The following is a 14,775-nucleotide window of genomic DNA, read 5'->3' on the forward strand; positions in this document are numbered from 1 at the left end:
TAATATTTAATTTTAGCAAAACTACTGTACAATCTAACGTGCTGGAATGGTGGTCTTTGCATGGACCTAAGTCGTCATGGAGTTAGTTGAGACACTTTTGTATAGCCACTAGAGCCAGCTCAAGCTCCACATTCAAGCACTCTATGGCTCAACCCGATATCTCGTGAGAGCTCATAATTATTGCCTCACCCTCACCGAGTATGGCTCCTTGTTTCATCATTGGACATGATTATCAATATTATTTTACCATTGCCCTATCGTTTAGTTGCCTAAAGGTGTGAAAATAAGTCAAACATAGGCCAAAGCTTGAGCATATTCAGTGTACCTTGTACCCTATATAAACCTTATACAAATAGAATTACCACAACATCTTGAATGCTTACATTTAAACAGAATTATTGATTGAATTTATTTTGATATTTGGTGGGCTTATATTACATTACATTATCCTACTTCTCTATATCTACTGCATAATTGATAAACTTATACATAAGGTTAGGCCGGATATCCAGCCTGAAATCCAACTATTTTAAATCCGGCTGGATACCGGATATTAAAACCATACGGAAACCGGATATCCGGCTGATTTTTAATGCCGAATAATCGGTAATTTGCCGGATATCGAACGTTGGCCATATATCTGGCCAGAACAGGATATCCGGCATTAGAAATCAGCCAGATATCCGGTGTCCGGCCCAAAAAGTATCCGGGCCAACCCTACTTATACAACTGATTGGGCAGAGAAGGTTGCCCTTTATGTAAATATCTCCAATATACATTTATAAGTAAGTAAATGTATTCAATTTAAGATACATGATAAAGGAGTCTATATATTTATGTTATGTATGTATAATCAGGGATTTAAAGGGATAAGACAAAGGCCGATAAATTGAAGTACATCCTCAATGATTATACACCAAATTACCCTTTCTTAAAATTACAGTAAGTGGTTAAAGTTTGGACACCTAACTTAATGAACTAATCAATCAAAATTCAATAAATTAAAGTTGTTAAGTCAACGAATAAGAAAAGGTTATTATAAAACTTTGGGGACTAGTGTAATAATGTCCCCTCCCTCCCTGATGTATAATACTTGAAATGTATCTGTATTGAGTTATTGTAATCTTATTGTTAATGAAATTTGTGTCTGAATTCATCATCAGATATATGGCACATGAATGTAAGAAAAAAAATTCAACTATTTTATTATTGTGTACAACACAGGTATCTAAAGGGATAAGACAAAGGCCGATAAATTAATGTACATCTCTTATGTTGATGCACAAAATTTCCCCCTTCTTTATATTAAAATTAGTGGTTGAAACGTTTGAACACTCAATGCACCGACCAATTGGAGACTATTGCTATTGTCCCTGCTTTCTCTGGTACAGCATGTTCTCGCTAAATTATCGGGTTTTAAATTTTTAATTGATTCTTTTAAAGTCAAAACCATCTTCAATTATCTCATCCCTGGCCCTGATATATGATACTTGTAAAAATATCTAGAACTATTTTGATACTTTATTCATTCTTCCTCAAATTACAATAAAATTTCAAATTTAATTCAGTATTTGTCTTTGAAACAAGGAGAGAAAAAGTAGAGCTTAGACCCATAAAATTACAAGGCTCGAAAGCCACACTTTGTTTAAAACAAACCATATTCTGACCTAACAATTTTAGACTAGAATAACGGCTGCTTATAAGGTATAAATCTGCAGCCGCTAAAAATCTGCATTGAATTCAAAATTTTTCATTACACTTCAGCTTAGCCACCTTCTGATTTTTATTTTTAATGATATTCAGTTTAGTCTGTTCTAATAAAGTTCGGTTGGTGAGCCCTGTAGTAAGCTATATAATACACTACAGAAATAGATGGGACAATTTGCTGTTTTTACACCAGTCCCCAAATGTTTCTTATTCGTTGGCCTAACAACTTTGGGGACACTAACTGAACTTTGATTGGTTGGTTTATTAAGTTGACTGTTCAAACGTTCCAACCACTAAGTGTTTTCTACAGTGTGTCATCATTGACGATGTACATCAATGTTTCGGCCATTGTCCTATCCCTTTAGACACCTGTATACACTATATGTATTGTAAAATATTGTACATGTACTGCTAAAATTGAAGACTAGAGTATTTGTATTAAATATTTAAGAGACACATTCAACTAGAAACAGCATCTTCTCCAGGGAGGGAGGGGACATTGGGCTGTTTATTACACTAGTCCCCAAAACATTATAATTATGTTTCTTATTAGTTGGCTTAAAATCTTTTTTTTTCAAATTTGACTGTCTCAGCGTTTCTACCACTAATACATAAGGAGTAATTTTGTGTATCACCATTGGGGATGTACATGAGCCTATCGGCCATTGTCGTATCCCCTTAGATCCCTGATCTCAGAGTCTACAGAATATACAACAATCCAATAATTCATTTTTGTACTTTTGATATTTATAAGAAATTTGGGATGATTGTTTAAGGGGTTTCGTAATCAAAATATTAAGAACACCTTAGAAGCTTTATATAAAATGGAATTAAAAAGCACAATTAAAATGAAAATTGAGAGCACTAACTTAAATATTGTTTTACAAATAGGAGTTAATTATATTTTTATAAAAAATAAACGCATAAAATAGTAGACCATTTTGGATATAAAAAAAATTATAGAGAGCTATAACTCATTTTTACTTTTTCGGGATGTTTTAAGTGTCCTTATTACCTCGATTACGAGATATAATCAATAATCACCGCCCGTTTTGTAAAACTTTTTGTATTGTATATTTTTTATTAACTTTTAAGATTGGTGTTTGGTATACTTATAACTATAAGTCGTTTTCTTATATTTTATTGACCATTTTAATGGGAATATGAAAACATTATCTTAAATTACAAACCAAACTGGAGGATGGTCAACTAAAACACAGGAAGGGAGGGGACATTGGGTTGTTTATTATTCTAGTCCCCAAAGTTTTATATCAACATTTTCTTATTTGTTGGAGACTTTTATTGAATTTTGATTGATTGGTACATTAACTTGAGTGTTCAAACGTTTCAACCTACAGTAATTTACAGGGGTAATTTTGTGTATCATCATTGGGGATGTACATAAATTTATCGGCCATTGTCTTATCCCTTTAGATCCCTGACTTTAAAAAACTCAAGTTTCTAATGAAAATTGAATTTTGATACTTTTAAAGTATTATTTTAAATTTGTTATACCAATCTCTTTATTGCTGGGATTAGCCAATTTCTACGTATTTACTAAAAAGAAAAAGAAGAAATTTTCTTACTTTTTTTTTATCAGACACAAAAATATTTTATGACGGATGTAGATGACTACGGACTAAAATTAAGTTTTCCTAACTTTAAATGGTATAAAATTTTGTATTGAATAAAGGGGGAGATAAACATTCTTAAAATTTTTGTCCAATTTATACATATGATCAAATATCACTTAAAAATAAGATAACTATTTACTCAAAAAAATTACGAATTCCTCCAAAAATTGCATCATTTGAGACAAAAAAAAACTTTTTGAAAGCTTAAATTTTGGTTAAAATAGACGATAGATTATTTTTTTCTGTGGTAAATAATTTCACATGAAAATAAGTCTACATTCGAAACGATTCAGCTTATACCAACAGCTTATGCCCCCAAAATATTATTTTAGATTTATTTCGCTTGTTGGCTATACCTTAATCCTGCAAAGAATTAGTTTCCATATCGATCTCAAATTGACCAAAACAGTAAAAATATTTACAATAAAAGCATTAAATTGACACTACTTTCATTTTTTTTGTCTTTTAATGCAAAATATTTATTTTCCTAATATTCCAAACTTTTATGAAACTCTGGTGAAATAAGAAAAATTCAGATTTGATGTTCAGATTATTATTGGGAAAATGTTTTCTTCGTAACATTTTATTTGAACACAAATATTTTTACCACAGAAAATGAAAAAAATAAAGAGTAAGATATCATGCAATAAAATATTAGAATTATTTATCCAAGTCTTAATAACATATGTTATACAATATCTAACCCAAATTAAAACAACCAATTAGATCCAAATCATGTAAAGCATTTTATTACAGACAATTTTCCACGATATTAAAATAAAAACCATTAAATTAGTATTAGTTTTGTTACCCAGGCCTTCAGCCCCTCGGGAATAACAAAACTTGTTTTTCATTTTAATATCCGCGGGAAACTGTCTATGATACGATGCTATAAATTTAAAATAACTTGATTTTCGTTAGTCATTATCCATTTATCCATAATTATTGCATTGCTATCAGAAGTCTTTTAATTGTTTTAAGAATACTGTACTAAAAACATTTTAGATGTTTATATATCTAACTAAATTAATATCTTTTGTGTAAGAAACATATTTTAAAAAACTAGAAAGTAATTTATTTTATGAATAGCGGCCGGTTATTAGGGATGGCAGATTTTGTCATTTCATGAAATTAATTATCCACAAGCTTTATGCAAATAATAATTCATTATTATTTACTATATTTATTTAAATTAACTCCCCCAGAAGTTCATGAGGCCTCGTTTGGCCATGATAAAATATAATAATTTAATATATTACGGGTATAGTCCCTGTCATGGCAACGCCTCTTAAGGGGCACTTCGTCGTATTTTAACAGTAGCTTTTCTCCCATTTCTAGCTCCTGCTGGGGCGTCTAATCCTGCGGGGCAATCACCTAACCTCTTGATCACCTCTGTGAAAATGCGACGAATCGCCTCCAAAGAGGCGTTGCCACGAAAAGGACTATATATATATATATACCCTTTATTACTTTATTTTGCATGTGAAGCGGTCATAACCCCCTATAATTAATCTTACTTAACCTAACCTAAAAAAGGGTAATTTTGGCTGCCTTCAATGCCAATAAAGGAATTCTACCATTAAATAATCTAGCCAAAATGTAAAGTAATTTATAAGAGATGTATAATTAGGAAGGTTTATCTCTTAATTACAATTATTCCTCTTTCCACATTGAATTCAGGTTGAGAACGCGAGGTAAGTGTTCAATTCTAATACTTTAGAAGCTTGCATCTTAAACAAGTTTATTTGCATGAAATTATATTTTATTTGTCTTTTTAAGTTTCAGTTTTAGTTTGATGATTTGAGACCCAGCTCTAGTTTGTTTCAGTTCATTTTTAGTTTTTTTTTATCTTTATTTTCTGCACAATGTTTAAGGATTAGGCTAAGATTTGGTTAGATATTAGGCAGGAATTCAGAAGGTTGTATTGTAAAGTGTTTTTGGTATCAGGCTGATCTATATCAATGAAATAATGAGAGTAAAAGTATTATGGAAAAACGAAGTAGTAGGTTTCGTCGTATTTTCACAGTAGCTTTTCTACTTTTTCTAGCTCCTGCGGGGGGCTCGAACCCTGCAGGGTCAATTTCTTAACCCTGCGGTGCAATCATTGACATTTACCTTACCTATCAAAAGCTACTGTGAAAATACGATGAAACTCGCTACTCCGTTTTCTTTCCATGATAAGATTAGAATAAAATTGAGAGTTACGCATTTCAGTCATAGACCAGCTTGATATTTTTTTTAATGTAATGATGTGAAATTATTTGAAATTTTGTGTAGTACCTGGAGAACCACGTGATGTGAGTGCCAGACCTGTGAACTCGAGCACAGTTCTGGTTCAGTGGAACCCACCCCTGGACACACAACAGAATGGAATCATCAGAGCATATCAGATCTATGTACAACCAAAGAAAACGGTGAGTGGTTTTTTATTAGGTTTTTGTCAATGCGAATTTTTCATTATGTTATGCACTAAATTTCCTTTAAATTGGTAAAGTACTTGTGTTTTTTAATGTTATAAAAAATAATGAGGTTTTTAAATCCATAAAAGTGAGGCTCTAAAACGATATAGGACAAACGAACATCAACATTTGTTGAGTGTCATAATTGAATAATCAGGATATGAATGTATGAGTCTAAACAAAATCGTAAGTAAATTTGCTGCATAACTGCTTCAATACAGGATAATGTTTAAAGACATACTTTCATTTTTAGGACTTGATTATAGAGATACTTCGCTTATAAAATTACTTTGTTGTCCCAGGAATCAGTATTCCAAAAATCAGATCAATAGGATAATTATATCACATAAAAATTTGACGGACAGACCGACCCTAATCATAGAAAAGCTTCGCTAATAAAAAAAACCTTAGAATGCTTTCTCAAAAAAAACTTTCCTGTATACATATTCGTTCTTAGTAACTCATATTTTTCTCATGGAAATATTAGGCTTATTAAGAATTTATTGTTGTTTTTTTTAGTATTTGGAGCGTAATGGAATAATTTTTTTGGTCAACAAAATTTAGATATATACAAGATATACTAATGTACGTGTAAACCATAGGCCCCTTCCAAATATCCTACGATTAATAAGAAATTTTTTAAAGGGAAGATTTTCTTTAATAATGGTCGTTCCGTCCGTCCGTACTTTTTTAGTAATATAAACATGTTAGAATTGTCCTATCGATTTCAAACTTAGCATGATGATTTATATTACAACAATTTACATGTCATAAGCGAATCATCTCTATAATCAAGTACTTAAAATGTTAGTATGTCCTTTAAAAGTATCCTGTTATTTAGCAGTTTTGCAACAAATTTGCTTACAATTTTGTTTACAGTTACATATTTATTTTTTGCTTATTCAGTTCTAACACTCTACATTTGTTAATTTTCGTTTGTCCTACCGCTTTAAAGTTTCGCTTCTAAAGATGTTCTCATCCTTGTTAGTGTAAATTAAAAGCTCGTCTAAGCATCTATTAAATAACTGTTTGGCAGATTGTTAAAACTACAAAAGTGCACAAAATCAAAGTTCTCGTGTGATTCTAAGATGTACAGTTCCAACAAAGTTCATAACCAAGCCTTGCCTCAACAACTCAGTTAACTTGGATCGTTTAATCTTTAAATTTTGGAGACGTTTTGTAGCCAAGGGCATTAGGCTGTTTATCAAATTGTAAGAATTGTTTACAACATTTATAAAAAAAAATTGATCTAAAGAACCACAGAAAATTTGGATCAGTTGCAATTAAGGAGAGAGGGGACATTGGGCTGTTTACAGCACAAGTCTCCAAGGTCTTTCGCGCAACTTCTTCCTGGTGGGGTCAAAATTTGATTATTGAGTAGTAAATTTGAGTAGTCTTTGAGGTATCTGCCATACTAAATGCAAGCATGGTTTATTGGCTTGTCTGTCTAGCTTGTTAGCCATTCTATCACTTTACAAATATCATCTTACATCTTGAAAGTTCATTTATTAAACCACTCATATGTCCTCGACTTTGATTTGTCACCATTAATTGTAAAATAACTTAGTTATACGTATTTAGAATAAGGTTTTCAAATTTTGTGTGTAAATATTTCACAGTTGATGCAAATGTGTATTTCTCTCACACATGACAAGATAAACAAGCCAATATGATTTGTCAAAGGGTTTGCTGCCATATTCACAGGCTCAAATACAGCTGTATTGCATTTTCAACACGTATTTTATATTTGCCTACCTACACAGGGACGAAGGGGACATGTGGCTGTTTATTACACTAGTCCCCAACGTTTTACAATAAAGTTTTCTTATTCGTTGGTTTAGCAACTTTGGAGACTTTTATTGAATTTTGATTAAGTGGTTTTATTAAGTTGAGTGTCCAAAGGTTTTAACCACTTGTTTGTAATCACAAAAGGGGTAATTTTGTGTATTATCAATTTATTTGTCATTTTCTTATCCCTTTGGATCCCTGGTAGCTACATCTTAACACATAAATTATAAAATTTGTGTTTGTAGAACTACTGTGCTAATTCATATTCATGGCCATATAAAATATGCCAATATTTTTAAGGAGATAGTTACATGAATAGGTTTTAGATTCTTATCATTAAGAATCTATATGGAACCAATAACTTAAAAAGACACCTAATTCTAAGTTATAGGTATTCTAAGTTATATCCTTTTTTGTACCAATTTTATATTTATTAGTAGCGAAGCTACTCTATAATTCACTTTGTCCGTCCGTCAGTCCGTAACGCTATGGGGGAAATGGGATTTACTCAGCTCCTATAAAAGATAGAATGCTGAAATTTTTTGACAACATTCCCATCAATAAGGAGCACAATTAAGTATAAAACATCGATGGCGGTAGGACTGCTTTTTAGCAGGTTTTAGGCTATTTTTGTATTTTTCACATTTTTCTCAATATCTTCTGTGTTTATGGTGCGATTTTCAAATTTTTTTTAGTTATAGATATCTAAATTAAATTTTCAGTCCTTTAAAGAAACCAACTATGACGGTCAGACTGCCTTTAAGCAGGTTTTAGGCTATTTTTGTATTTTTCACATTTTTCTCCATATCTTTGGTTTTTATGGTCCGATTTCTAAAATTTTTTTAGTTATAGATATCAAAATTAAATTCCTGTCCTTTTATGAAAACAACACTGACGCTCAGACTGTCTTTCAGCAGGTTTTAGGCTATTTTATTTTATTTTTCACATTTTTCTCCATATCTTTGGTGTTTATGGTACGATTTCCAAAATTTTTTTCAGTTATACATATCAAAATTAAACTTCCTGTTTTTTGGCTATTTTTAAATTGTTCCATATCTTTGATGTATATAGTCCAATTTTCCAATTTTTTTTTAAGTTAAGGATTTAATAATTAAATTTCCTATCGTTTTAAGAAAACAAGCATGGCGGTCAGACTGCTTTTTAGCAGGTTTTTGCTATTTTTATATGTTTTACATATTTCCTCATATCTTTGGTGTTTTTAGTCCAATTTTAAAACTTTTTTGGGATATCAGTATCAAAATAATTTTTCCCATTGTTATGAGCATCTTTTATGTTATTTACTTTGATTGTCATCATACAAAATATAAAACAAGGTTTCGTGTTTATTTTTTCCAATAAATCAATTAATAAATACACAAATCTACTTGTACGTATTACCATCTATGATTTTATTTTTTGTGCTTCGCTACTTATGGATGTTGTTATCCTTGTTTTTATCAATAATACAAAGTAGTACGATGTCTGTCTGTCTGTCTGTCTGTCTGTCTGTCTGTCTGTCTGTCTGTCTGTCCGTCCGTCCGTCCGTCTGAAGCTTGAGATCTCGGTAACCACTGAACCGATCGGATTCTACTCTTGAGGGTATATACCTATTGGTCCTGTGGTGGTTTTAAGCTATTTTCTTGGGGGGTGGGACACCCCTAACCCCCCCAAAAACAAAAAAATCCCCCCCTTATTTTTTATTTTGCTCTGCTACAGGCTGCCCTTTATTATTTTGTATTCCAGCATTTATTTTGAATGAAAGAATAGCAACATTTTTTTTATCACCTCTTGGGGCAAAGCCCCTAGAGGCTAGGGGCGAAGCTACATGATACTGTAAAATCAAGTCTTTAGAGCATTAAGAAACATTCTACTTCATATCTAAATCTTATTCTTTGCTTTTATAGTGCCGCATTTTGTCAATATTTTTATAATTTTTATCCATTTATTATCGCCAAACGTGGTTAAAAAATGGATCCTTAGTCTATTAAAATTTTTCAAAGTGTTGTATTCATACAAAACAAGTATAATAACTGAAATTTCAACTTATTCATCATTTTACTAGAAGTGTTGAGACATCAAGAAATCTTTCTTATTCAATAAAAAAATTCTTACAAAAGATTATACAATATCTTTAAAATTTTAAATTATATTTTATCTAATAGCCAGCGAAACCCGTATCCCTACTAACATTGAATATTTCTAGGGCCTGTGATTCAGCAAGTTAATTCCATTTGAAATTGCAAAAAAAATATATTTTATGTGGCTTAATATTGGCGTGAAAATTGTTTTGTGCTTTAACTAGAGGGAATTTTTTTTGTTTAGAATTGATTGTCAGAATCCTGGTCAAAATAATTATTTATCAGTGAAACATCCTAAAATTATTTCATACCTTTTTTTGGGCGAAAGCAATTGTCTTCAAAGAAAATCCATTCGAATGAATAAACAAGGATGACAACATCCATAAGTAGCGAAGCTAAAAAAAATTGAATGAATATCGGGAAAAAATTTATTATAGAACAGTGTCATACAATAATCATTAAACTTGATACAATAGTGAAATTACGAAGCCTTTAAAATCACGCATCCTTTGAATCACGAAAACTCAAAATCTAGCACCGCAATTAATAAACAATTCTTAATGAAACTTGATGGAAATATGTAGAATATAAGCATATTCAATCCCTGATAGTTTCAGCCATCAATCCTGAATAGGAATAGAGAAAATCACATAAACCTAAAAATCTAGGAATCGATCCAGCACCCCAATCAATAAACAAATCTTAATACCCAAAACTTGGTGAAAATATTTTGAATGTAAAATAAATTAATCTCTGAAAGTTTCAGCCTGCTATCTTGAATAGGAATTGAAAAAATCACAAAAGCTTAAAAATCTAGGAATCGATCTAGCACCCTAAGTAACAGACAGAAGGACAAAACAATGTTTAGATTAGATGGGCATATGTCAAAACATCTTCACTAAAAATTTCAGCTGTCTATCTTGAATAGGAGCCGAGAAAATCACGTTTCCCCCATAGCGTTACGGACTGACGGACGGACAAAGTGAATTATAGAGTAGCTTCGCTACTAAAATCCTAAAAGCTTTGGACGAAGCTGCTAGTTCTTATGAAAGTATCCAATCTTTATTGATAATCTCTGCAAGAAAAAGAGAAGTTTCTCAGGGAGGGAGGGGACATTGGACTGTTTTTATAATAGTCCCCAAAGTTTTATAATAATGTTTTCTTATTTGTTGGCTCATAAACTTTGAGGACTATTATAAAATTTTGATTTGTTGGTTCATTAAGTTGAGTGTCCAACCGTTTCAACCACTAATTGTAGTCTACAGGAAGGGTAATTTTGTGTATTATCATTCGGGATGTACATCAACTTATCATTGTCTTATCCCTTTAGATCCCTGGTAGTTTCTTGTAATTTTCAATGTATATAATCCTACTTGATATATCATTTTTATAGAACAGTGTTTTTGTTCACTTTCTTATATACTTGTTTTAAACGGGGAAATATTAATTTTCTCAGTATGGCTTCGACACCTATTAATATCCGCTGTTCTCAGCCATACTGAAAAATTATGTATAGCATCTTATTACAGACAAATTTTTACGAATATTAACTTTAAAAACATGAAATTAATACCAGTTTTGTTAGCCCCGACGGGTTTTAATCTTATAATGTCATTTTATTATCTGCAAAAAGCTGTCAAAAATACGATGCGTTGAATAACTATTCTGAATACCTCTTGAAACATCCTTTTAAAAGATTAGACCTCCAAACTTAAACTTTATTTCTACAGCTGCGGGTAAAAGTTTGAAATAGGACAGCTGGGCTACAGCTTTATTTATACCTTTTTTACTAACTAAATATTAATACTTCATTAACGTAGCCGTGATACTAGAAAGTTTTAACGATTCCCATGAAGATTAGGTGATTTCTTAATGTGTTTTACAAATAAAAAGATCTTCATTTTTCAATATTTTTAAAAATATCTAGAGAAAAGAAAATCCTCCAATGAAAACATATAATAATGTTAACGACAATCTTTCCAATGCTTCATGTAAAAATTATTTTTTTTCAACAAATTGTTGTAGATAGATAGATCATGTGACTTTGCCAGATTCTTATTTGTAGAGCAGCTAGGTGACAACAATGCAACTTTAATTTTGTGCATTCATTATTTTTTACTCTCACCAACTAATTCAACTTGAAGGCCTGAACAAATATTAATGGAGTGACTTGGGGTGTTCTTTCATATCCGCCAGGTGCCACATTATACAATATACTAGATGCTGCGCCCCTAAAGGCTATGTATTGGAAGGGAAGATTGGTGAAATAGCCTAAACTAAGGCTATCAAGACTCAAATATGAGATTATAAGAGTCTTAAAACCAACCTAGGGCTTATATAAAGCTCCCCTGAAATGGAGAGCTTAATAAGTTCAGTGGTTAAAGAAATCTTAATCTACAGACAAAAGAAAACCTTATTACTTTATATAAGAGGATAACTGCTTTTGCTAATATCACAATGTTTTAATATCTGTTTTTGTAATGTGCCTATATCATGCACAAAAGCAAAAGATAATAAATAATAATTGAATATAATCATGTTTGATGATAGTTTTTTTTGAAGATTTTGCAGCATCAGTTTATTGGTTATGACACATTTATGCGTTTTAGATAGCTTATCCATAGCAATATAATTATAGAGGATTTTTTGTGAACTTGATTGGACTCCGTGACATGGAAGTATTTAAATTGTGCTAGGAAAATAGAGATAGGACAAAAGACGATAAAAATTTACAGGGATGGCAGATTAATCAGCCAATCCACTGGATACCTAGACTTATTTGACTTATTTGACTTTTGTAATGAATACAGTAAACAATTGATCTTGGCTTTTTCTATTTTTCTTGTGACTAAATGTTTATTTTGACGATTCCAAAAGTTTTCATAGCATTTTTTTAAAAACATTTTTTTCTTTTTAGGATGAGTTACAGCAGTATTACAGCCAACCTTTGAGGTTTACAACAGAAGATGCTACAGTAACTGCCATGAATGTTTCTGGATTACAGCCGGATACAAAATATAAAGTACAGGTAGAAACATTTGTTTAGCAGTTTACAGAGATTGTTTGTATGTCTTAAACAAATCAGGGAGGCAATCAACATACAACTTTGGATTACTTTGCTTTTTTTTGGATTATATATTAGAATTCTAATTTAAAATTTGTAGATTTTTTCGGATTATTTGTCTAATTTTGAGACCAAATATTACAACCCGACAGTGAATGTGTGCCTTGTATTGCCATTCAAGTTTCTTTTTACAACCTAAATCCCTACTTGCATAAAAGTTACGCACATCATCATCATCATCGCCATTTATCTCTTCTTTCCAGAGCATAGGCCACGCACAATGGTTCTCCATTTATCTTTGAATTGGACCTCAGTAGAGGCTTCACTGAAAGATGAAAAATTCTTCTTTCTCAGTTCCTCAAGGAATTCCCTCCTCCAGGTTGTTTTTGGTCTGCCTGGTTTCCTTTTTCCTGTGAAGGGGTCCCAAGTCAAGGCTTGATTGGTTAAATCATCATGCCCTTTCCTTAGAGTGTGCCCCAACCATCTCCATTTTCTCTGTTTTATTGTCAGTTTGATGTCTGACATATCACTGCGCTCTAAAAGCTCAGCATTTGTGATCTTGTTTGGCCAAAAGATCTTGTGGATTCTCCTAAGACATTTGTTGACATATGTCTGTAGCTTGGAGACCACTGCTGTGTTTAGGAACCAAGTTTCGGCCCCATACAGCAAAACAGAGAGAACATTTGACTTGAAAAGTCTTAACTTGGTCTTTATGGAGATGTTGTTGAAATTACAAATTTTGTTTAAGCTGGCAAAGGCTGTTCTAGATTTGTTAATTCTAGCTTTAACATCTGTCAAAGTGCCTCCAGCTTTATCAATTTTACTTCCAAGATACTCAAAGCAGTTAACATCCTCAAGAATTTGGTTTCCAATAGTTATTGGTTCTTGGGAGTTTGCATTTAATCTGAGTATTTTAGTTTTTGGAACATTTATTTCAAGTCCAACTTTCTTGGAAGTTTCAGCTATCATGTTAGTCCTTCTTTGCATTTGACTTCTATTGCTGTTAACAAAGCAATATCATCAGCAAAGTCCAGTTCTCCCTAATATTTGGGATTGCCAAATAACTGCCAGCGAATGCCATCATTGCTTTCACAGTTCTTCATGATCCAGTCAATGGCAAGGAGGAAAAGGAAGGGAGAGAGAAGGCATCCTTGTCTGACACCTGTTACAATCTCAAAAAAGGTTGATAGTTTACCTTTATACATAACATTTCCACCTCCTTTATGATAGATAGCTTTAATGATATTGATTATCTTTTCTGGAATGCCATAGTGTTGGCAGATTTTCCAGAGAGATTTCCTGTCTAAAGAATTAAATGCTTTTTTGTAGTCAATAAAGTTTACAAAAAGCTCAGAGTTCCATTCCTTGGATTGCTCTATGATGATTCTTAGAGAGGTTATCTGATCAATAGTGGAACGGTTTGGTCTAAATCCAGCCTGATTAGGTCTTAGCTTTTCATTAACCTTCTTCTTTATTCTATTAAGAAGAATCTTACTAAGGTTACGGCCAGGTACTGAAAGAAGCATTATCCCTCTGTAGTTTCCACATTGGGTCAAGTCTCCTTTTTTGGCCAGTATTGAGATATGTCCATTTTTCCAGTCCTCTGGGCATAACTCATCATTCCATATCTTAGTGATCAAAGGTAGGAATGCCTCAGCAGATGTGTCTAGGTCTGCTTTCATGACCTCAGCTGGGATGTTATCAGGTCCAGCAGCCTTGTTATTTTTCAAACTTTTAATGGCCTCTTTGATTTCCAATAGATTTGGCGCTCGACAGTCAATGTCAAGTGCATCTGAGGTTGGAATCTCAGTTCTTCCTCTGGAACTGGAAGATTCAGCAGTTCAGTGAAATGCTCTGCCCATCTATTTAGAATATCCTCATCAGTTTTAAGGAGTGAACCATCCTTGTCCCTGATGTGTGATCCTGATTTGTGTACTTTACCTGTAATGCTCTTAGTAATCTCATAGACATCTTTCATTCTATTTTGATTAGCAGCATTTTCTGCTTGCAAGGCAAGGTTTTCCAAGTGTTCTTTTTTGTCAATT

At 32.2% G+C, this 14,775-nt stretch overlaps 1 protein-coding gene across 11 annotated transcripts in view; it reads left to right on the forward strand.

Annotated features, from left to right (window-relative positions):
- Lar (tyrosine-protein phosphatase Lar) overlaps window positions 1-14,775 on the forward strand; it is a 248,844-nt gene that overhangs the window by 190,773 nt on the left and 43,296 nt on the right. For all 11 annotated transcript variants that reach the window (XM_080158791.1, XM_080158793.1, XM_080158790.1 and 8 more), the window contains 2 exons: window positions 5,619-5,755; window positions 12,584-12,694. In XM_080158791.1, coding sequence (XP_080014917.1) covers window positions 5,619-5,755; window positions 12,584-12,694 — 248 coding nt within the window. The remainder of the gene's footprint in view (window positions 1-5,618; window positions 5,756-12,583; window positions 12,695-14,775) is intronic.

This window comes from Acartia tonsa, chromosome 4 (assembly GCF_053477335.1).
Source record: "Acartia tonsa isolate MP-2025a chromosome 4, ASM5347733v1, whole genome shotgun sequence".
Lineage (NCBI taxonomy): Eukaryota > Metazoa > Arthropoda > Copepoda > Calanoida > Acartiidae > Acartia > Acartia tonsa.